The sequence below is a fragment of the Pelobates fuscus genome, chromosome 3 (genome assembly GCF_036172605.1).
Source record: "Pelobates fuscus isolate aPelFus1 chromosome 3, aPelFus1.pri, whole genome shotgun sequence".
NCBI lineage: Eukaryota > Metazoa > Chordata > Amphibia > Anura > Pelobatidae > Pelobates > Pelobates fuscus.
This window is the reverse complement of record NC_086319.1, coordinates 50,479,929-50,502,071: the sequence shown is the minus strand read 5'-3', so window position 1 is coordinate 50,502,071 and position 22,143 is coordinate 50,479,929. Positions and strand designations below refer to the sequence as shown.

Genomic DNA, 22,143 nt, shown 5'->3' with positions numbered 1-22,143 from the left:
CTGCACGGGCTAGGAGGAAGGGGGAGACACAGAGAGGGGTGGAAGGAGCACTGCAGACAGACATCCTGGAAAGCATCAGACTTCCATCAGCCTCAGCCAGCCCAGGCATGCCACCCCTTTGTATTTGTGTGTGTCAGTGTGGGTATCTGTGTATTAGTGTGTGTCAGTGTCATTGTGTATGGCCACATAAGTGTACATGTCATGTATACATCGCAGCATTCAACACTACATACAAACACACCATAAAATCAAATTCCAACACTGCATGCAAACACCCCCCTACAATCAAATGCCAACCCTACATGCAATCAAATGCCAACACTACATACAAACACACCATAAAATCAAATTCCAACACTGCATGCAAACACCCCCCTACAATCAAATGCCAACCCTACATGCAATCAAATGCCAACACTACATACAAACACACCTCAAATTAAAATGGCATCATTATATACAAACACCCCCTGCATTCAAACACCAGCACTACATTCAAATACACCCAGTGGCGTACATATAGGGGTCACAGCTGCGACCGGGCACGTCACTTCAGGGGCCCGGCCGCCCTGCAGGCCCCTGCGACTGGGTACCAGCCTCCATGTTTTGCGGCCCTGGCCCGCGCTGCAAACCACCGGGGCCGCACGTTCAAGGGGCCCATTGGGTGGCCCATGCTGTTAGCGCCACCCGATGGCTATGGATTTTCAAGGGGCCCCGGTCAGCGCGACCGGGTCCCCTGTGATGAGATCACTGCTGGGAGGAAGTGACTGCCCCGGTCACTCCTCCCAGATAACAGAGAGCCGCGCGGGAGGATGGAGAGGGAGTCAGAGTGGGAACTCTGACTCCCATCAACCTGAGCCACCACTGGACCCCAGGGAAAGTCACCCTCCTGCACAAAACAGGAGGGTGACTTAAACATTTTGTATATGTGTTTGTTTGTTTGTATGTATGTGTGTGTATGTGTCTGTATCATACTGTATGTATGTGTCTGTATGTGTGTCTGTCTGTATGTACACACAAGTACACCACTTATTTCAAGTGGCAACACTAAAAACAAACAACTCTATTCAAATGCTAACACTACACACAAATGGTACACACACACACTTCATACATAAACGTGCTTACATTCAAAACCACAAAAAAAATGCTCATAAATAAAACCCTCCTAGGATTTTCCCCCCCTATCTTTCCCCACTATCTTTTCCCCTTTTGTGCTCTAGGGGGGGAGTCCAAATAAATGTATCTCACCAGGACCTGTTTCAAGTCTACGGTTCAAATCTAATACGGAGTCCTTCAACCAGTTGCATTTATAAAACAATTTAACTCTTACATAAAATGTCCTTAATTTTAACATGAGGCTAATGTATTGCATGTCAGAACCCACAGGCAGACTCTGTGTAAAACTACATACATTTAAGTTCCAGGAATGAGCCTGCAGCAAGCATAACCGCCACTAGTCGGCGCAGGGAGCCTTGGTCTGTGGGTGTCAGGCAGCAGGGAGTGTAAAGGTCTGCCTCATGCTGGGTGCGGGGAGTCAGGACAAGGTCTGCCTGGGAGGTGGTACAGCAGTGAGAGCTCAGGCAGTTGGGATTTGGAAGCAGCTCTTTGGAAAAACTGGGACGGTGTGCTTTCTGCTGAGCAGTTGGAGATCACAGTGAGCTTGCAGAGGACCTAACATGCACTGGGTAACGAGACAATCTGTAACTAATCCCTTATATAGACTGTGATCATTGGTTTACTGCATATAACTTACCATCAGATACAGATAGAACCTTTGACGTCTGAAGGTTCTATTTCAATATCACTGCAGTAACAAGCTCACCAGGTTTATTCAACTTTGTGATACTTTTACTGTTTGATTTTACTCCAGATTTACTAAAAATGTATTTCTTTTTTGGCAACTATTGCCTATAGTTGAAATACTATTTTTTTAATTAATTAATTTGTTTTACAAAAAGAAAATCGGATATCACTTTTTAATTTATTGATATTTTGCTATTTTTGTTGTTACATCAAAAATATGTATATATGATATCAATGCCCGAAAACAGGGTTAGTCAACCTTTTTATACCTACCATCCACTTTTGTATCTTTTTGGATGATAAAATGTCACAAGTGCTACAGTAACTAATTTTATAGATCAAGTACAATTTTTTAGAAATTTTTTTTTTTTTAAATATGTAGTGTAATTTAAAATTTCCCCCCCTTTTTTTCTATTTTCTATTCTACTTTTTTTCTATGTGTGTCTGTGAGGTGCTTTGTGTGTGAAGGGTGTAGTGTGTGAGAGGTGCAGTGTGTGTGAGAGGTGCAGTGTATGTGTGAAGGGTGCAGTATGTGTTTGACGGCTGCTGTGAAGGGTACTGTGTGTGTGTGAGAGGTGCTGTGTGTGTGTGTGTGTGAAGGGTGCTGTATGTGTGTGAGAGGTGTAATGTGTGTGAGAGGCAGTACATGTGTGAGGGGTGTAATGTGTGTGAGGGGCAGTGTGTGTGTGAGGGGTGTAATGTGTGTGAGGAGGGCTGTCTGTGTGTGTGGGGGTGTAGTGTGTGTAAGGGGACAGTATGTGTGTGTGAGGGGGCTGTGTTGTTATGTGAGGGATGTAGTGTGTGTTTGTGTGTGAAGGGTGCATAGGGTCTATGCTGTGTGTAGGTGGGTGAGATGTAAAAATCTATCTTAATGTCTTCCCCCTCCCTTCTTCTTACCTTTTAACAGGAAGGGGGAGCTAATGCTGCAAGCCCTGGTGGTCCAGTGGTGGCATGTTCACTTTAGGCTGCAGCTCCTCTGGCTGCAGGCTGACTCTACTGTCCTCCTGCTAGCACAGCGCTGTATCGGAATGTTGCCATTGTAACGCATGGCAAAGCTCCGACCAGCCTGTTCGCGAGAGAAAGTGCCAGCGGGCCAGTGAGGGAGATCTTTGAGCCCTTGAGGGTTTACAGCAAGGCTGGCTCTGCATGGGTGTCCTTTCATCTCCCCTGCTGGCCTTGGTCTGTGGCCATCGAGGACCACTGGGCATTTTCTCCATTACCCACCACCGCCCACCTGAAATCCCAAACCGCCCACTAGTGGGGGGTAGGGACCAGATTGACTACCCCTGCCTGAAGGCGTATATAATCTGATAATTATACTAAAACATGGTTTAATGTAGTGACCGGTAATTTGCAGAACACACCACTAGCAGTTAGTGGATAATATCTCTGCTGTAAATGACTGTGGCTCTTGTGGCTTAGGGACTGTGGAGAGAATTGATTTAAAAGGACAGATTATTTTATTTACATAATTTATTTATAAAGTAATGGGTACTGGTCTTTTAAATGCCTACCACTAATTAATCCTGAAAACTGTAACTGGTATTCAATGGACTACTTTGTTATGTTTCATAGAAGCATATAGTTTTTTTAATCTGTGACTAATTCTCTAACATAGCACAACGTCGGGTGTTGTGACTTAATAAAAAAAAAAAAATAGAGAGAGGTAGATGATACGTAACAATGAAGTGTGTATTATGGGGGTAATAATTCCAGCATGTGGTTCTACGATCATATTAGGCTATATGACCAAACCCAAGGGTGGCATTATTTTATGTATCTGTTATGTTATATGATTTAAAGCTAATGTTCCTTTAATCTTCGGCCAGCTTGCCTGAGATTCTTGGATGTCTATAATTCAGCACTAATCATTTTAGTGATAAGTTGGGAGAGGAGCTGGGGAAACAGTAAGATTGTTGCTCCCCAGGCCCTCTATAATCATACCAATTTCAAGGGTGGGTCTGAATTATATCAGGAGCTGCCCATTAGTGTAATTACCACTAATTATAGACAGACCACAACCTGTATTACGGGGAAATGAAAGCCTTGGAAGCGTCCTGTAGCCATAATATATGAGTAAAAGGTGGAATGTTTATGAATTGTTTCCATTACCCCAAAGATGTCACAATGTCCCCAACATTGGGAGGTATGGATATGGCATTGAGATGGGATCTTCTTATTCCGGGAGAACTTCCTTTTTTGTTGCAGCTTAACATCAGATATAGGCAGAGCAGGCAACTTAACGTACGGGCCATCTGCTTCTCTGTAATTTTGTCTTCTGTTCTCCATTGTTACCTGGATTTTAATGCAGTGTACAGCCCTTGTGTGTCTGTGTATCTATCTCTGTGTTTGTATGCGTATCTGTGAATATGCGTGTGTGTCTGTTTGCGTATCTGTGTATCTGCATATTTCTTGCAAAATCGGAAGTGATTCAAGCTGTTTTTTTTTCCTTCTTTGGATCAACATCAAAAATCAGATGTGAGAAAGGCTGAACTTGATGGACACATGCGTTTGTTTCAGCCTATATGTGTATCTGTATTTCTGTGTATCTGTGTGTGTGTCTGTATGTTTTTCTGTATCTGCATGTGTTTCAGTGTGTGCCCCTGTGTTTCTGTGAGCGTCTGTGTATCTATACAGTGAGGTGGAAAAGTTTTTGATCCCCTGCTGATTTTGAATGTATGCCCACTGACAAAGAAATGAGCAGTCTCTAATTTTAATGGTAGGTGTATTTTAACCATGAGAGACAGAATAACAACAACAACAAAAATCTAGAAAAACACATGTCAAAAAAGTTATAAATTGATTTGCATGTCAATGAGTGAAATAAGTGTTTGACCCCTTCAACTTAGTTCTTGGTGGCAAAACCCTTGTTGGCAATCAGAAAGGTCAGACGTTTCTGGTAGTTGGCCACCAGGTTTGCACACATCTCAGGAGGGATTTTGTCCCACTCCTCTTTGCAGATCCTCTCCAAATCATTAAGGTTTCAAGGCTGACGTTTGGCAACTCAATCCTTCAGCTCCCTCCACAGATTTTCTATGGGATTAAAGTCTGGAGACTGGCAAGGCCATTCCAGGACTTTAATGTAATTCTTCTTGAGCCACTCCTTTGTTGCCTTGACCGTGTGTTTTGGGTCATTGTCATGCTGGAATACCCATCCACAACCCATTTTCAATGCCCTGGCTGAGTGAAAGAGGTTCTCGCCCAAGATTTGATGGTACATGGCCCCATCCATCGTCCCTTTGATGCGGTGCAGTTGTCCTATCCACTTAGCAGAAACCCCCCCACAAAGCAAAATGTTTCCACTTACGTGTTTGACGGTGGGGATGGTGTTCTTGGGGTCATAGGCAGCATTTCTCCTCCTCCAAACACAGCAAGTTGAATTGATGCCAAAGAGCTCGATTTTGTTCTCATCTGACCACAGCATTTTCACCCAGTTTTCCACTGAATCATTAAGATGTTCATTGGCAAACTTCAGACGGGCCTGTGCATGTGCTTTCATAAGCAGGAGGACCTTGCGGGCGCTGCAGGATTTCAATCCTTTACGGCGTAGTGTGTTGCCAATTGTTTTCTTGGTGTTATGCTTCAAGAATGCTTAGACAAGATGGAGGAACACAACTGCAGAATTAATAGGTAGTACTATACCTTTAAGAAAAACAAAAAGAAAATGCTTTGAATCCCTTGAGAGATTTTATTTAGCTTCAACGAATTTAAGTTGCAGACAATTATAACTTGCTTAATTGCAGATTAGTATGCATTAAGAAAAAGACTTTGCCTTGGTTATGGTTGCAACAATTTTGAAGAGAAAGTAACAAGCCCTTATTTATACGAAATAGTAGATAGTTGCATAGGAATGTGATTGGATTTGATTGTAGAAATGTGACAATTATTAAGTAGTAACAAAGTTCTTAATTTCTTGATTAGTAGTTAATAAACGGCCCATGGGAATTGATAAGACATATTTGTAGAATTACAACAAGAATTATGCAGATAATCATTTGATTATTAAGTAAACCGATTAGGAAATAATTAGTGATACTTGGGTTTTTCCGTGAGAATCCTAAGGACGAAGTTCTTAGTAGAATTTGAAGAGATGAATATGTATCCAATTATTTTAGTTGTAACAGTCCAACTTGTGTGAGAGTGAATGGACTCTGGAGTTTGTTCTGATCTGGAAGTAGTTGAAGACAGCGAGGTTTATGTTATAAAAAGTAAGCAAGCGGGGAAAGCTGCGTGGAGTCTGAGATTGCAGTATTCTAACCAGTAAGAGGTAATTCAGCGTGGAGTCCGAGGTAAGGACAGAATCACTCAGCAATTTTGAGTTTGGCGCGGCTTCCCTTTAAGGCAGGTGAGTGGAGCATTATATAGATGGGAGGAGCTTACTTCCAAATGCGGAAGTAACCTCGGGGGAACAGAGTCTTGGTGAGTTATGACACTTGGTGACTATGGTCCCAGCAGCCTTTAGATCATTAACAAGATCATCCCGTGTAGTTCTGGGCTGATGCCTTACCGTTCTCATGATTATTGAAACTCCATAAGGTGAGATCTTGTATGGAGCACCAGACCGAGGGAGACTGACAGTTATTTTGTGTTTCTTCCATTTGTGAATAATCGTAGCAACTGTTGTCACCTTCTCACCAAGCTGCTTGGCGATGGTCTTGTAGCCCATTTCAGCCTTGTGTAGGTCTACAATCTTGTCCCTGACATCTCTGGACAGCTCTTTGGTCTTGGCCACGGTGGAGAGTTTGGAATCTGACTGATTGATTGCTTCTGTGGACAGGTGTCTTTTATACAGGTAACAAGCTGAGATTAGGAACACTCCCTTTAATAGTGTGCTCGCAATCTCAACTCGTTACCTGCATAAAAGACACCTGGGAGACAGAAATCCTGCTGATTTATAGGGGGTCATAAACTTATTTCACTCATTGACCTGCAAAGCAATTTATAACTTTTTTGACATGCATTTTTTGGTTGTTTTTTTTTTTTTATTATTCTGTCTCTCACTGTTAAAATACACCTACCATTAAAATTATAGACTCATCATTTCTTTGTCAGTGGGCAAACGTTCAAAAGCAGCAACCCTGTGTGTCAGTGTTTGTATCTGTATGAGTGTAATTGCGTATGTGTGTGTGTCTGTGTAACTGTATGTGTGTTATTATGTGTGTATCTGTGTGCTTGTATATGTGTGTGTGTGTGTGCATATCTATATGTGTATTAGTGTGTGTGTCTGTGTATGTGCATTTGTGTCAGTGCATGTGTCTATGTGTATCTGTATTTGTGTTAATGTGAAACTGCATGTGTGTCAGTGTTTTCTCCTTTGTGTCTGTGTATTTATGTGTATCTGTGTACCTGCATGTGGGTACCTGAGTTTGTATCTGTATGTGTGTCAGTGTGTGTCTGTGTATTTGGAAGTGTATCTGTGTGTCTCTATCTGTATGTTTGTCAGTGTGCGGCTGTATCTGCATATTTGAATGTGTATCAGTGTTTGTGTGTATGGCAGAGTATATGTATATGTGCATAAATCTCCGCATTCAAATACCAACACTACACACAAATACACCCCTGTATTCAAGCGTCAACACTGCATGCAGACACACCCCTACATTCAAAGGCAAATGCTACACAAAAGTTAACCATTGCTTTCAAATAGAAACATAGAACCATAGAATGTGACGGCAGATAAGAACCATTCGGCCCATCTAGTTTGCCCAATTTTCTAAATACTTTCATTAGTCCCTGGCCTTATCTTATAGTTAGGATAGCCTTATCGTATCCCACGCATGCTTAACCCCTTAAGGACACATGACATGTGTGACATGTCAGGATTCCCTTTTATTCCAGAAGTTTGGTCCTTAAGGGGTTAAACTCCTTTACTGTGTTAACCTTTACCACTTCAGCTGGAAGGCTATTCCATGCATCCACTACCCTCTCAGTAAAGTAATAATGGCAACAGGACATAAAAACACACAACACTTCACACATAAACACACATACATTCACACACACATATTCCATACAAACACATGTTTACATTCAAACACCCAAACACTGCTGAGTGCTAAATACAACCCTGCAAGGATGGGCAAATGGTAGATCCCCAGCTGGCAAAGCATTGTGGGACTTGTACCTTTTGGTCATACTGGTGATAGGCTGACCCAAAAGAATTCTTGCATCAGGGCCTCTCTAGTTCCGTCACTGACCATAACGGATATAATGACAGTCTTAAACAACCCATGCCGAGAGCACGTTCTCCTCCTGCAAAAGTCAGGACAAAATGGAAGTTGCCAGATCGCAACGGGGTAAAAGAATAAAGTGTCAACTCATTCAGCTCATTGCATTTGTCAAGCATCACCTGTGGACAACAACAGTGCCGTACTGCAGGTTAATAATGGGGCAGGCCACCAATACTAACAACTGTGATATGTTTGTTTTTTCTCATAGATTTATCTAAAAAAAAAAAAAAAGATTCTATTTTTAGAGAATTTTCTTAATTATTACTAGTTGTGTAGATACTATTCTAAACTAAGCTCTAGTAGTTTAGAACATCACATTTTAGGCCCTGATATAATGTATCAGAAGAAAGTCCTTTCTGTCCTTAAAAATAGGTGTTCACTATAAGGAAGAGTGAAATAACGGTAGAACACACACATTGGAAAAGTTCCAAAACAGCATCCTCAGGCACTATTTATGGCTGTGCATAACTGTGATGGCTTCGATGCACTACACTCTGTTAAGACGGTCTGGAATCAGTATTCTGTGAGCAACGTGTCTATTACTACATGAAACAGATTGCCAGGAGCTTTGCAAGTTTAAGGCAAAACTAAAAAAAATGAATGTATTCCCTGATTTTTATCCTGCAGAAATTAAGGGGATAATTTGGAGATCCTATTCTGGATCACACTTGCCTGGCAGTAGTCGCATGTCAGAGTGATGAGCTGATCATTTCTTTATTATAGATCATTTTTCATGTTGTTTTTTGTTGTTGTTGTTTTTTCTCATCAGGTGGTGACATGCTGTTTGTTCTTGGGAGTGCTGCCCATCTTTGTCACATCAAGCCTGGATTTTGGCTACCATAATACCCAACTTTTGGAAGCATACTTAAAAAACATTAATGCGGCATACCCGGATATAACGTATCTCCACAGCATCGGGAAGTCGGTGGAAGGTAAGTGCACTGACATTTTAGATATTTATACCCTTATTTTACTTTACATTATGGAAGTGGCAGCATGACACGTGTAGACAAATTAGAGCCTCACAACCAACAGAGTGGACTTGGCAACATTGCAAATATTATAGTGATACCGGAGAAACTGACGGAAGCCAAGCACAGAGAGATGGACACAGGTTTCTTCAGGAAGGAAGAGATTCTTTATTGGATCACCGATCGGGACTCAGAGGGACTAGCGTCACCAAAATACAGCAAAGTCTGAGCCCCGGACAATAGTGCAGGCTCCTTATATAGGCATATAACTCCTCCCATATTAAGCTCCACCCGCACATTCTCTTAACCAATCAACACAAATAAGAATTAACTTCCTGTTTGACCGCATGGCTTGTCCAGCACAATGGAGGAGGGGGAATACTATATCCTGTATTCTTGCACATGCTCCGTACACTACTGATCGTATCTTGCCACGTGCAACCAACTGATCGATACGTCAGCATATGCACGTACACATGCCACGTGGTAATCTCGGCCTACTAAATTTATTTTTACCGAGATTCCACCACATTCCCCCCTTTGATGCCTCTTGATATTTTACAATTACTTGAGGCATCACATAACCTTAGTTTTGCTTACACCGCAAGTTACCTTGAACCAGACCAGACTTATCTTATGATGTGAATCTTTTAACACTCATCTTCCTGCATTGGTTCTCCTTGATCTAGAGCCTTATACTTATATATCGCCATTATCTGTGCAGCAGCCTTCCTCTCTGCTATACTTCCTATCAGGCTTTGCACAGACCTAACTACTAAGGGTATAAGACACGGTAGGAGTAGACACAACAGTAAAATCAGTAGGACTCCACCTACCACTGCCTTAAGCCCTCCAAACCACTCATACCAGCTACCAAACCAACTACTTGGATTGTACCCTTTCCATACTTGAGTAGGCACATGCGCTAGTTTAACCATATGGCTAGTAAGCTCAGCTATTGCTTGCCCTTCGTCGTCTATTTGAAGACAGCAATTGCTTAGGTTAAACTTCCCACATACACCTCCCTCTACTGCCAAAAGGTAATCCAAGGCTAATCTATTTTGGTAGACTGCTGTCCTCATCCTGGTGTTATGCTTCGCTAGAAGATTGAGCGCTTGTGATGTCTCATTTGTGATAATCTCAACCACCGCCTGTAATCTTATAATACGGTTGAGCATATAAATAGGGGTTCTATAACCAAAGGTACCATCCTCAGCCCACGTGGCTGGCCCATAATAATCTATAATACGCTGGGGAGGCCATTCATTATCTTCCCAGGTGCCTATCTCTATGGGTCCCCTTTTCTTCCTATGATTCACATCATACACTTTAACACCTAAAGTCTCACCTGTTTCAATCGGTAACAAGAAGAAGGATGGTTTGAGCATACCCAACACACATGCCCCTTCCCAGTCCTGTGGCAGCTCCGAATAGGCTTTCTTACCACAGATCCAGTACAAATTTGCTGGGGCTCTCCAGGTAGATGTGATAGATAGATCAAACCACACATCCTTTAAATTGGCGTATCTAGCAAACGGGTTTGATGGTTCTGAGACATTTGAAGCCGACCACCAAGTTGTATTCTTTGTATCATCATCATAAGCTTTTTGCCCTAGACAAGTTAATTCTCCTACAGAAGTATTATACATTATTCCTTTCCTTGCTATGCAAACATAACCTATGATGGAGGTCTTTAATCTCCACTCAGATTTACCTCTAACACTCATATGATAATCGGCTTGTGTAGATATTAATTGGTCAACTGCCTCAGAACCGGACATTACCTCCTTTGCTTCCCAAGGCCATTGGTCTCCCATGTTAGTACCTCCACACACATAGCAGTTGGTAACATTAAGACTACCGGCAATACTTTCAGCTAGATCAATGAACAGGTTTTTAGCGTTATGGGGGATCTTATTATCTATACTCATCTCTTCATAAAAGGAATGGTATACTTGATGAGTCTGGGAGGATACCGTATCAGTCTCTATTCCTATAAACAATAATGTCCCAGGATCTAAACCCGTCCCGTATATCTGAAACCCAAATAAATTGCCATACTTATCTAGGAACTTGTCGGGGTTATTAATAAGTATATGGACTGGGTTGCATTCCATAGACTTACAATAAGGGCTAGTCGGCAACTTAGTCACTATCATGTCTTTGTCTACTGTCTGTCCCCAAGTCGCCCACCCCACACAAGACCAATATGGGCAAAAGTTATAGTCTTTATTTGGGCATCTAGGACTCACATATTTATTTTTACTACTGGGACAAATATATTTATCATTAGACCCATACGTCCTCTCCCATCTAAGATCCCCACATACATTCCACGGCTTTCTACCACTCGATATCGCTTTGCACGCATCAAATAGCAGAACACCCGAAGAATGTACGGATTCTAACACCGTCTTGTTAATTAGGGTCCCCTGAGGATCTCCATTCCTGAGAGTCAACCAAATTGTACGAGGTTGATACTCCGGACTGAAGCACTTAGGTTCTCCTACTCCTAAATGGCACACACTATAGTCTATATTTAAGTATCTACATCTCGATACATCTCCTTTACACTCGTATTGTGAATGCCAAATTAGGGTTTGGGAAATATGGTTACCTGTTCTCGTAGTCTTAATGCATACCTCACAGCTAGGAGTGTCGGTACCTCTACCTTCCTGAATATAAAAACACATGTAAATAAACACAATCAAAAGCACATCTTTCGCCGTCATCCTCAGTCTTCGTCCGTGCGATGGAACCTCAGCTTCCAGGATGTGAGGGCTGCAGGGAATGGAGTCCTGCTCGTCTTCACAGGTGTCCCTTCGAGACTTTCCTGGCTTATACACTATGTGTTGGTAAGAGGACAGGCTTTATTATGGCCTTCTCACTCACACCTGTAACAATAAAATTTGTAATCCACAATAATTCCTCGTTACTCCGACTGAGTAGTGCGTTTCAACCGGATCTTGCAGGGATTCTCTGGATCTGCTGTAACTTGCCAAGAATCGACTGCTGCTGGTTTAACCCTGGAGTGATGTATCCACGGAGTCACTTCGGCTACTTTTATCGCTGTAGGGGTAGACAAAAGAACAACATAAGGACCTCTCCACTTGGGCCCTAACGGTACATTATTCCACTCTTTAATCCACACTTGGTCTCCTGGATGATAACTATGAACAGGGGGATAAATATTCACAGGTAATCTATCTTGTACCCATTTCTGTACCTCCTCCATAGTCTTACCCAATTCTACAACCTGCTGCCGAGTAATTCCTTCTCCCAACTGACTCAAATCCCCCCTTAAGTTACCAAGTACGGGAGGTGGTCGTCCATACATAATTTCAAAAGGAGAGAGGCCCATCCTTCTGGTAGGGGTACTGCGGATTCGCAATAGAGCTATAGGTAAGAGAACGTTCCACTTAAGTTGGGTTTCCTGACACATTTTAGCCAACTGGTTCTTAATAGTTCTATTCATTCTCTCTACCTTACCAGAACTCTGGGGTCTATATGCAGTATGAAGCCTCCACTTTATACCAAGCATATGAGTCAGTTGTTGTAGGCACTGGTGAACAAAAGCTGGACCATTGTCCGATCCTATAGAACAGGGTAGTCCATATCGAGGTATTATTTCTCGTAGCAGGAATCTTACAACTTCTCCTGCTTTCTCTGTACGAGTAGGACATGCTTCTACCCAGCCTGAATAGGTGCACACAATTACCAGCAGGTAACGATGTCCACCCGATTTAGGCATCACTGTAAAGTCTATTTGTAGATCGGACATGGGGAGTCCCCCCATAAACTGGACTCCTGGTGGCTTTACTGGTCCTTGTCTTGCATTATTCTTAGCACACGTTACACATCTGCGTACAATGGCCTGAGTCAAGTTGGACAATCTTGGTATGTAGAAATGTTTCCTGAGAGATTCTTCAGTACTGTCTCTCCCAGAATGTGTCCCGTTGTGATAATTTTGGACAATTTCTACCGCTAGTGATGCTGGTATGACTATTCTTCCATCTTCTAGCTGATACCACTTGTTCTCCAAATACTTTCCCGGTTCAGTCTTTAACCACTCCTCTTCTTGAGCTGTATAAACTGGAGTCCATTGGGACAGTGGAGTTGGTATTAGAGCAGCTATATGCCCCACATACTCCTGTCTTCCTGATTCAGCAGCACGCTTAGCTGCACTATCTGCCATCCGATTTCCTTTGGTTACATCACCATCTCCTCTCAGATGCGCTCGACAATGTATGATACCGACTTCTTTCGGCTCCCACACTGCTTCCAATAGTTGTAGGATTTCAGCTGCGTACTTGATTTCTTTGCCTTCTGAATTCAGTAGTCCTCTTTCTTTATACAAAGCTCCGTGGGCATGAGTGGTTAAAAACGCATACTTAGAGTCCGTATAGATATTTACTCTTAAACCTTCAGCCAATTGTAACGCTCGTGTTAGTGCTATCAATTCTGCCTTTTGTGCTGATGTTCCTTTCGCCAGTGGCCGAGCTTCTATCACCTTGTCTATTGTTGTTACTGCATATCCTGCATAGCGGATCCCTTCTTTCACATAACTACTGCCGTCGGTGTAATATTGAACATCGGGGTTCTGGATGGGAAAATCACGAAGATCTGGTCTACTTGAAAATACTTCATCCATTACTTCCAAACAATCATGTTGACTTTCAGTAGGTTGTGGCAAAAGGGTAGCTGGATTTAAGGTGTTTACAGTCTCTAAATGCACTCTTGGGTTTTCACACAACATTGCTTGATACTTGGTCATACGGCTGTTACTAAACCAATGATTTCCTTTGTAATCCAACAACGTCTGTACTGCATGTGGGACTCGTACATAAAGTTCTTGACCCAGAGTGAGTTTATCGGCTTCAGCTACTAGCAGGGCGGCTGCAGCTACGGCTCTTAGACAAGGTGGAAGTCCGCTGGCCACTGCATCCAGTTGCTTAGACATGTAGGCAACAGGTCTTTGCCATGATCCCAAGTACTGTGTCAATACTCCCACAGCCATTCTTCTTTGCTCGTGTACATATAAGTAGAATGGTCGTGTGTGATCAGGTAGACCTAATGCTGGGGCACTCATCAAAGCCTTCTTCACATCTTCAAATGCCGTTTGCTGTTCTTGGGTCCATAAGAAGGGGTCGTGCTCTGTACCTTTGATAGCTGCGTACAGAGGTTTTGCTAGTATCGCATAGCTGGGAATCCATATCCTACAGAAGCCTGCTGCCCCCAAGAATTCTCGCACTTGTCTTCTATTCTTGGGTATTGGTATTTGGCAGACAGCTTCTTTTCTCTCTGGCCCCATAATCCTTTGACCTTCAGAGATATGGAATCCCAGATACTTGACAGTTGGCAAACACAACTGAGCCTTCTTTCTGGACACCTTGTATCCTGCCTTCCAGAGAATGTGTAGTAGATCATGCGTTGCTTGCTGACAGATTTCTTTTGTAACTGCTGCTATCAACAAGTCATCTACATATTGTAACAAGACACACTCTCCTGGGATGGACTCGAAATCCAATAGATCTTGACTTAGGGCTGAACCAAATAGGGTAGGTGAATTTTTAAACCCTTGGGGCAGTCTTGTCCAAGTCATTTGGCGTTTTGAGCCCGTTACAGCGTTCTCCCATTGGAAAGCGAAAATACATTGACTTTCTGCGGCAATTCGGAGGCAAAAGAAGGCATCTTTGAGATCTAAGACTGTGAAGTAAGTAGCCCCGCCCGGAATTAAAGCAAGCAGGTTATATGGATTGGGTACAACTGGATGTATGCTAACAACCGCATCATTGACTGCTCTCAAGTCCTGCACAGGTCGATACTCATCTGTACCGGGCTTTTGAACAGGCAGCAATGGGGTGTTCCAGGGGGAAGTACAGAATTTTAGGATACCATACCGTATGAACTTATCCAGATAGGATTGGATGTTCTTCTTAGCCTTCTGCGGGATGTGGTATTGTCTTAGGCTTACTGGATAAACCCCAAGTTTTAGTTCAATTTTTATAGGTGGAATATTGCGGGCCAGTCCTGGTGGGTTGTTCTCTGCCCAAACTCCTGGTATGTTAAATAATGTCTCATCACTCCTAGGGTTTTGGCTAGTCAACACTGTATAAAGTCGCCACTCTTCTTCCTTTGGTACGGATAAAGTCATAATACCTGAAGGTCCATTAAACTTTAAGGATGTTGTTCCATTTGGTAGGAACGTAATCTGCGCTTGTAATTTTGATAGCATATCACGTCCCAGCAATTGGACTGGACATTCAGGCATATAAAGGAATTGGTGTTTTACTACGTGGCCTCCCAATGTACAGAGTCGACTTTTAAGAACCGGTCTTTCAGCACTTCTTCCAGTTGCTCCTATCACAGTAATAGTCCTTCCAGATGGAGGAGCAACTAGATTAGTCACCACTGAATGTTCAGCACCAGTGTCGATCATGAACGCGCTCCTTTTTCCCCCTATTGATACATCGACCATAGGCTCCGCTCGACCAAGGGGGATGGAGCCCGGTCGGTATCAATAGTCCTCCATGACCGTGTCAGCCAATCCTACGAAGTCCCTACCTTCTCTATCGCGGGACCTTTGCGCTGCTGGAATATACCTGTCTTCCCTAACACTTCCTCTGTTCCCATTACTCCCTCTATAACCATTACTCCCTCCGGGGCCTCCTCTACCTCTCGCTCTGCCTCTAAAGTTTCCATAACCTGTCCTAGGTCTGTCTTTCTCAGACTGTTCCCTTCGCGGACACTCATTTCTCCAATGCCCTTCTTCCCTACAGTAAGCGCACTGATTTCTACTTAGAGGTTCCTCATTCCATCTACTATCGCCTCTATCTGGGCCCCGTCTATCTACGCCTGCGATCGCTACCGCTAGCATATCAGCCTTTTTACGCATCTTGCGCTCTTCCTCTTTCTTACTTTCTGTATCCCTGTTCATATAGACCTTATTTGCTACCTCCATTAGTTGGGTGATGGACATACCTGCAAACCCTTCTAACTTTTGTAGCTTGCGCTTAATATCTCCGTATGCTTGGCTGACAAAGGCGGAGTTAACCATTCGGGAATTGTCTGCGTCTTCCGGATTAAAGGGGGTGTACAAGCGGTACGCCTCCAATAATCGGTCATAAAAGACACTGGGCGCTTCATCGCTTTTCTGAATCACCTCAACTGTCTTCGACATGTTAATGGCTTTCTTTCCTCCGGCTTTCATGCCAGCAATTATAGCGTCTCTATAGGCTCTAAGTTGAACCATATCAGCACCATTTACGTTCCAATCGGGATCAGTGTTGGGATAGTGTGTTGCGGCCCATGCTGCTGGATTAGCTTGGTTCAAAGCACGGGCTCTATCTTCTAATGCTTTAATGGCTGCTTGATTTATTCTTGTCCTTTCCTCATTGTTAAATAAAGTCATTAGTAACTGCTGGCAATCAGCCCATGTCGGATTGTGCGTCTGTACTATTGAGGTGAACAGATCAGTCATGGCTTGTGGTTTCTCAGTATACGAGGAATTATGGGTCTTCCAGTTTAAAAGGTCGGTAGTGGTAAATGGGACATATACGAAGACTGGGTCAGCGTGTGCCATTTGTCCTGCGGCATCGATATAAGCTGACCCGGGATTTAAGCGAAGAGGCATCTGATAGTGCTTTAATTGTTGGGCACCAGTCAACTGTCGGGTTTGGATGGGGCTACGTAGGGAAGCGTCAGTCATGGGTTCCGGTCGGGGAGAGATAGGGTATGGGGATGTGGGAGGTTGGTTTTGGGAAAAGGTAGTGAATAGAACACTTCGGGCCGAGCTAGATGAAGCTTGACCGGAAGTCTGAAGTGGCGCCAAATCAGGATATTCGTTTTTAATGGGGGTGGGTTCTGGTTCCGGAAGGGGAGATTTAGTACGAGGGGGGGTGGATCCTGTACTGGAGGAGGAAGCGGAAGTGGATGAGGGTAATGAGGGGAGGGGTGCAGGGCTTCCTGCGTTTGCGTCACTTCTTCTTAACGGAAAGTAAGGGGGCGGCAAAGGGATCTCGGACTCAGGGGGCGTGTCCAAAATGGGCCTAACACCAGTCCTAGTGGACGAACAAGTCCTAGCTACCATGAGGCGACACTGCTCCTCGTGGCATGTCTGGAGCCATTTTGGCGAGTCATTTACGGCCTGTCTCCAACAGTCAATATAAGGAAACTGGCCGTAAAGTTCAGGCCTACCTGATACAGCCACGTGTAAGCGCTGTACCAGAGTTGGATCCAAACTGCCACGTGGCGGCCATGCCGCAACCAAAGTAGGCCACTCCCTAGTACACAAAGTGACCAAACGTACAGGAGACATCTTTACCCCAAAATCACAAACTTTGAATCCCTTTTTAAAATTCTTAACCATACATCCTAAGGGATCCGGAATTGTTGACTGCGACGCACCCATATTTAACAATGGAACGTCGTCGACAACGAATACTATACACGCGTACTTATTCAACAGTCACACCCGTTTCCTCTGGCAACAGCACCACGTGGTACGGTTACCAAGTGAAACGTACACAATAACAATAATCACCCAGGGAATTCCCGTACACACACAGCTGTTACACCAGTCACTATATAATCAATATTATGCCCTTTGGCGTAACTATACAGTCACCCACGCTATAATTCTCTATATACGAATTACCCGTCTATAACACACCCCAGTAACATCGTCTTTTACAAATAGCGGTTACAGTACGGTTAGCATAGGTCAAAGCACAAGTTAAGGTCACAATACAATTATTAGTGGTTATGGTGTTAAACATGCAATGGACGACAATGATTAGTACTTATTATACAATGTCAGTAAATATACAGGGTTATGGTACCGTGCACTATAATACAGCAACACACTATTAACACTCTCGCTAGACGGCTGAGCTCGCGCTATCTAACAAGATATACACTTTACTAAAACAATCGTTAACACATTTACAATTCCCAACTAAACTATTGGCCAGTACCTTGAATGGACTACCTAAAAACAATCTACATACGTTTTGGTTAGCCACACTGCCCAATCACCACATATATAGCGAGCTAGAGAACCGAATTTACACAGACGCCTCTTAGTCGCACTATCAAAAGTCTAGTGGGTTCCAAATTTACACGCCTTCCCACTTAGCCCAGATAGGATGAGAACTAGCGAACCGGATTTACACAGACGCCGCTTAGTCTCCCGGTCCCTCCGACCTAGCGAACAAAATATACACCCTAGAACGCTAGTCTAGACAAGACACCGGTGTCCGGCTAGGGCTTATTTTACACCAGAGCGCCCTGCCTGACTAACCAAATCAAACGGTCTGACTAAAGAGCGTTCGATCGAGCGGTGCGCCTTCGCTCCTTCCCTCCGACAGAGGGGGCAGATACAGATTCAAAAACCCCTTTGGGCCTACCGCACAATCGGTATACCCCTAGCGGGTCCTGCCGTCTAAAACAGCAGTTATCTTACCTCCTCGTTCCTGAACCTGAGTTCACACTCATCGACGGGGACACCCCAGCACTTCTTACGTAGAGGCCGATGATCTCCTGGACAACAGACCAGTGGCGCCGAGACGAAGGGAGGTCCACGCAGAAGTTCAGGGGTGCAGCCGTAGAGAACGTGGGCAAAGATAGACCGTCTCACGCCTCTGCCTCTCAGCTACCGTTGAACGATGAGCTTCCCGGCCAATGCACCAAATGATACCGGAGAAACTGACGGAAGCCAAGCACAGAGAGATGGACACAGGTTTCTTCAGGAAGGAAGAGATTCTTTATTGGATCACCGATCGGGACTCAGAGGGACTAGCGTCACCAAAATACAGCAAAGTCTGAGCCCCGGACAATAGTGCAGGCTCCTTATATAGGCATATAACTCCTCCCATATTAAGCTCCACCCGCACATTCTCTTAACCAATCAACACAAATAAGAATTAACTTCCTGTTTGACCGCATGGCTTGTCCAGCACAATGGAGGAGGGGGAATACTATATCCTGTATTCTTGCACATGCTCCGTACACTACTGATCGTATCTTGCCACGTGCAACCAACTGATCGATACGTCAGCATATGCACGTACACATGCCACGTGGTAATCTCGGCCTACTAAATTTATTTTTACCGAGATTCCACCACAATAGAGCAGTGTTACAGATTCTCTATGATTCTTTACATTTGAAAGCTTTAAGGGCAGAGGTCACAACCTGAGCACATGCACAAGAAGTGAACATAACACTCTTCATTTTGGTTTGAAATTGAGTGTTGCTATTCCTTCTCACATTACCTCCTGTTCAGGTAAGTATTTCAGTAAGTGTGACCAGTACTTAAAGGAACACTATAGTCACCAGAACAACTACAGCTTATTGCATTTGTTCTGGTGAGTAAAATCATTCCCTTCAGGCTTTTTGCAGTGAACACTATCTTTTCTGAGAAAATGCAGTGTTTACATTAAAGCCTAGGGATACCTACACTGGACACTCCTCAGATGGCTACTAGAGGTGCTTCCTGGGGCACTGCTGTACAGTATGCAGCACTGACATTCAGTGTCTCCACACTCTGCATGGAGACACTGAACTTTCCTAATAGAGATGCATTTTTCAATGCATCTCTATGAGGAGATGCTGATTGGCTAGGGCTGTGTGTGGCTTGTGCTGGCTCTGCCACTCACCTGCCTCCTTCACAGTCTCAGCCAATCCAATGCTTTCCTATGAAAAAGCATTGTGATTGGCTCAGAACACCACTTCCGGTGATGTCAGCCAACCAGGCAGATCAGGGGCAGATCTGCCAGCAGTAGACTGGAATAAAGATAAGATATTACTATATTCAGGAGGTTGAGGGGGTGCCAGGATGCTAGATGGTGGTTTTAACACTATAGGATCAGGTATACATTTTTGTGTTCCTGACCCTATAGTGTTCCTTTAATGCAGGGCAGTCTGTGTTACAGTGCGCACAAAATATTTTACTTTCTAAATGTGATGGACGTCGGACAGAATATATTCCAACACTGTTTTCAACCACATCAAATAAATTATCTTCTTTTTTTAAATTCTTTATTTTTGACTCAGTCCACAAATGAGAAAGTGGTATGTGATGACAAAGACAAATGTGCCAGCATCACAGTGTGTATAATATAAGATTTGACCAATTTGCTGTGCACAAGTGTGATGAAAGCAAATTAAGAAAAATATATTAAAGGGAATATGCCGGTATGAACCTACAATTAACTCAATTATGCATAGAAAACAAAAGCAAAGAAAAATATAAAAACAAAAGTAGGCATCAACAGACATATGGAGAAGGAGTGCAGGGTGAAGACCTGCTATAAAAGTTTGGAGCAGTACTGGGTTACTAACCCCTTAACAGATGCTGAGTCAGGAGGACTAGGCTTGAGGCACATCTTAGAGGAGGAATATATTCCAATATTGAGGGAATATTCCCCCAATATTGAGGGAAACATGGAAGGCCACCACCCAGCCTCCAGGTATAACAACAGACAGGTACACGACGCAGGCCAGTCCAGAGAGAAAAATTATAGGAACCTCTCCTCTGCACTCTACATATGTAGGAAAGTGTTTGGATTGTTGTATGTTAAATTAAAGTACAGGTGTTGCTAATATACTTGTACGCAAATCCTTTTCCCTTGCGACGCACAAATCAAATTCTTGTTAATCTACGCCAGAACAAATCGAACCACTGTGTAAATCCCGGAAGGATTGATTAGTTCTGGCGTATGTTAACACAAATGTAATTTATTGCTCGCAGGTGAGAAGGATTTGTGCCCAAATCTCGTTATTAATGGAGAACATTAGGGAGCTTTTAAAGACATGAATATGATGAGCGTTGCCTGGAAAGTAATAGAAAGGGGGAACACCATTAATCTTCATCTAAAGAGATGACTTATAATGTTTTATGCCGCTGAGACTCTGTAAACAAAACATGAATCTGGAGGCTCGTCATTGAAAGTCATGGGATTCTGTGGTTAGCACGGATTGCTAGCAGTTATGGATTGAAGTAAGCCATTTAGATGAGAGACATGCATTCAGTAATATAGTTTCATGACTTATTGTCTTTATATTACTTGATATAGGGGTAAACGCAATCAGGGTTGTTCTCTAACTGTGAATTGTTGGGAGTTTAAAGTGACCTTTAAATGTGTGCCGAAAGTAACCAAATTCTCTTTAGTCTGCTATGTTTTCATTTCAGCTATTTTGCTTAAAATGTGAAATTCAAGTTCAATTCCTGACAATTCATTCTTTAGTGAATAACTTTGAATAAGGCTCAGCAATAAGAACCATTCACCTCTGTCACATTAAATGTAGACCATTATCAGAACCAATTGTTGTTTATGAAACAAAGTTTGGGCATATGCTAAACAATGCCATGCAGACCTTGAAAGCAGCACTAGGGTGTTAGAAATATGAACCTGTATTCCTATTGCTATAGGGTCCCTGTTGCAGTTTAAGGTAGTCTCCCCTTCCCCTGTGCCATAAGATGAAATTAAAAAAAATATATTTATGTTTTGCAGCTCTAAGACTCTCTTGGCGCTGCTCAAATCTCCACTTCCCACAACAGCATTGAGGATTCATGGCATCCTTTAATGATGGTCCAATCCAATTCTTCTCATAGAGGAGAGTTGGGAACATGATGCGCATGTGTGGCAAGCGCCACGCACTCATCCAGGCTTTCCAATAAGAACTTTTGAATTCTATACATTTCTATGAGCTCTGCATCACGTGATTACTCTGTCAGTGCAATAGAACCACCTCTAGTAGCTGACAGCTACTTGAGGCATATTTAACCCTACAAAGTAAAGGGTTAAATATACAGGACCACTGCACACGGACAACTTCATTGAGATGGTGTGGGTGACTTCAGTGTCCTTTTAAGTGCTGGGGCATTATTTTAATAATATGGGTGGACACGTCTCTTTTTCAGCCTATGTAACTATGTAACTGTGTAATCATTTGCACATGTGTGGCACTGAAGGGATTAAAGTAATTTGCATGATTAGCCATTTTTGGGTACATTGTGGGGTTATATAAAACAAGGCATTCAAGCAGACTAGACTTGACATAGCAGACTGGCAGTGCAGGAGCCTGTGCATCGTCACTGACCATGGTGGATCTAAATGTCCATATATGCCAGC

The 22,143-nt window shown here is 43.2% G+C and overlaps 1 protein-coding gene across 2 annotated transcripts in view; it reads left to right on the top strand.

Annotated features, from left to right (window-relative positions):
- The first annotated feature begins 1,608 nt into the window (after positions 1-1,608).
- The window catches only part of CPM (carboxypeptidase M), an 80,104-nt gene continuing 59,569 nt past the window's right edge, over positions 1,609-22,143 (top strand). Inside the window, exons 1-2 of one of the 2 annotated variants that reach the window (XM_063447026.1) lie at positions 1,609-1,688; positions 8,806-8,968. In XM_063447026.1, the coding sequence (XP_063303096.1) occupies positions 1,680-1,688; positions 8,806-8,968 (172 nt within the window). In that variant the 5' untranslated portion in view covers positions 1,609-1,679. Of the gene's footprint in view, positions 1,689-8,805; positions 8,969-22,143 lie in introns of those variants that run through there. The other variant, XM_063447029.1, reaches the window with a different exon arrangement.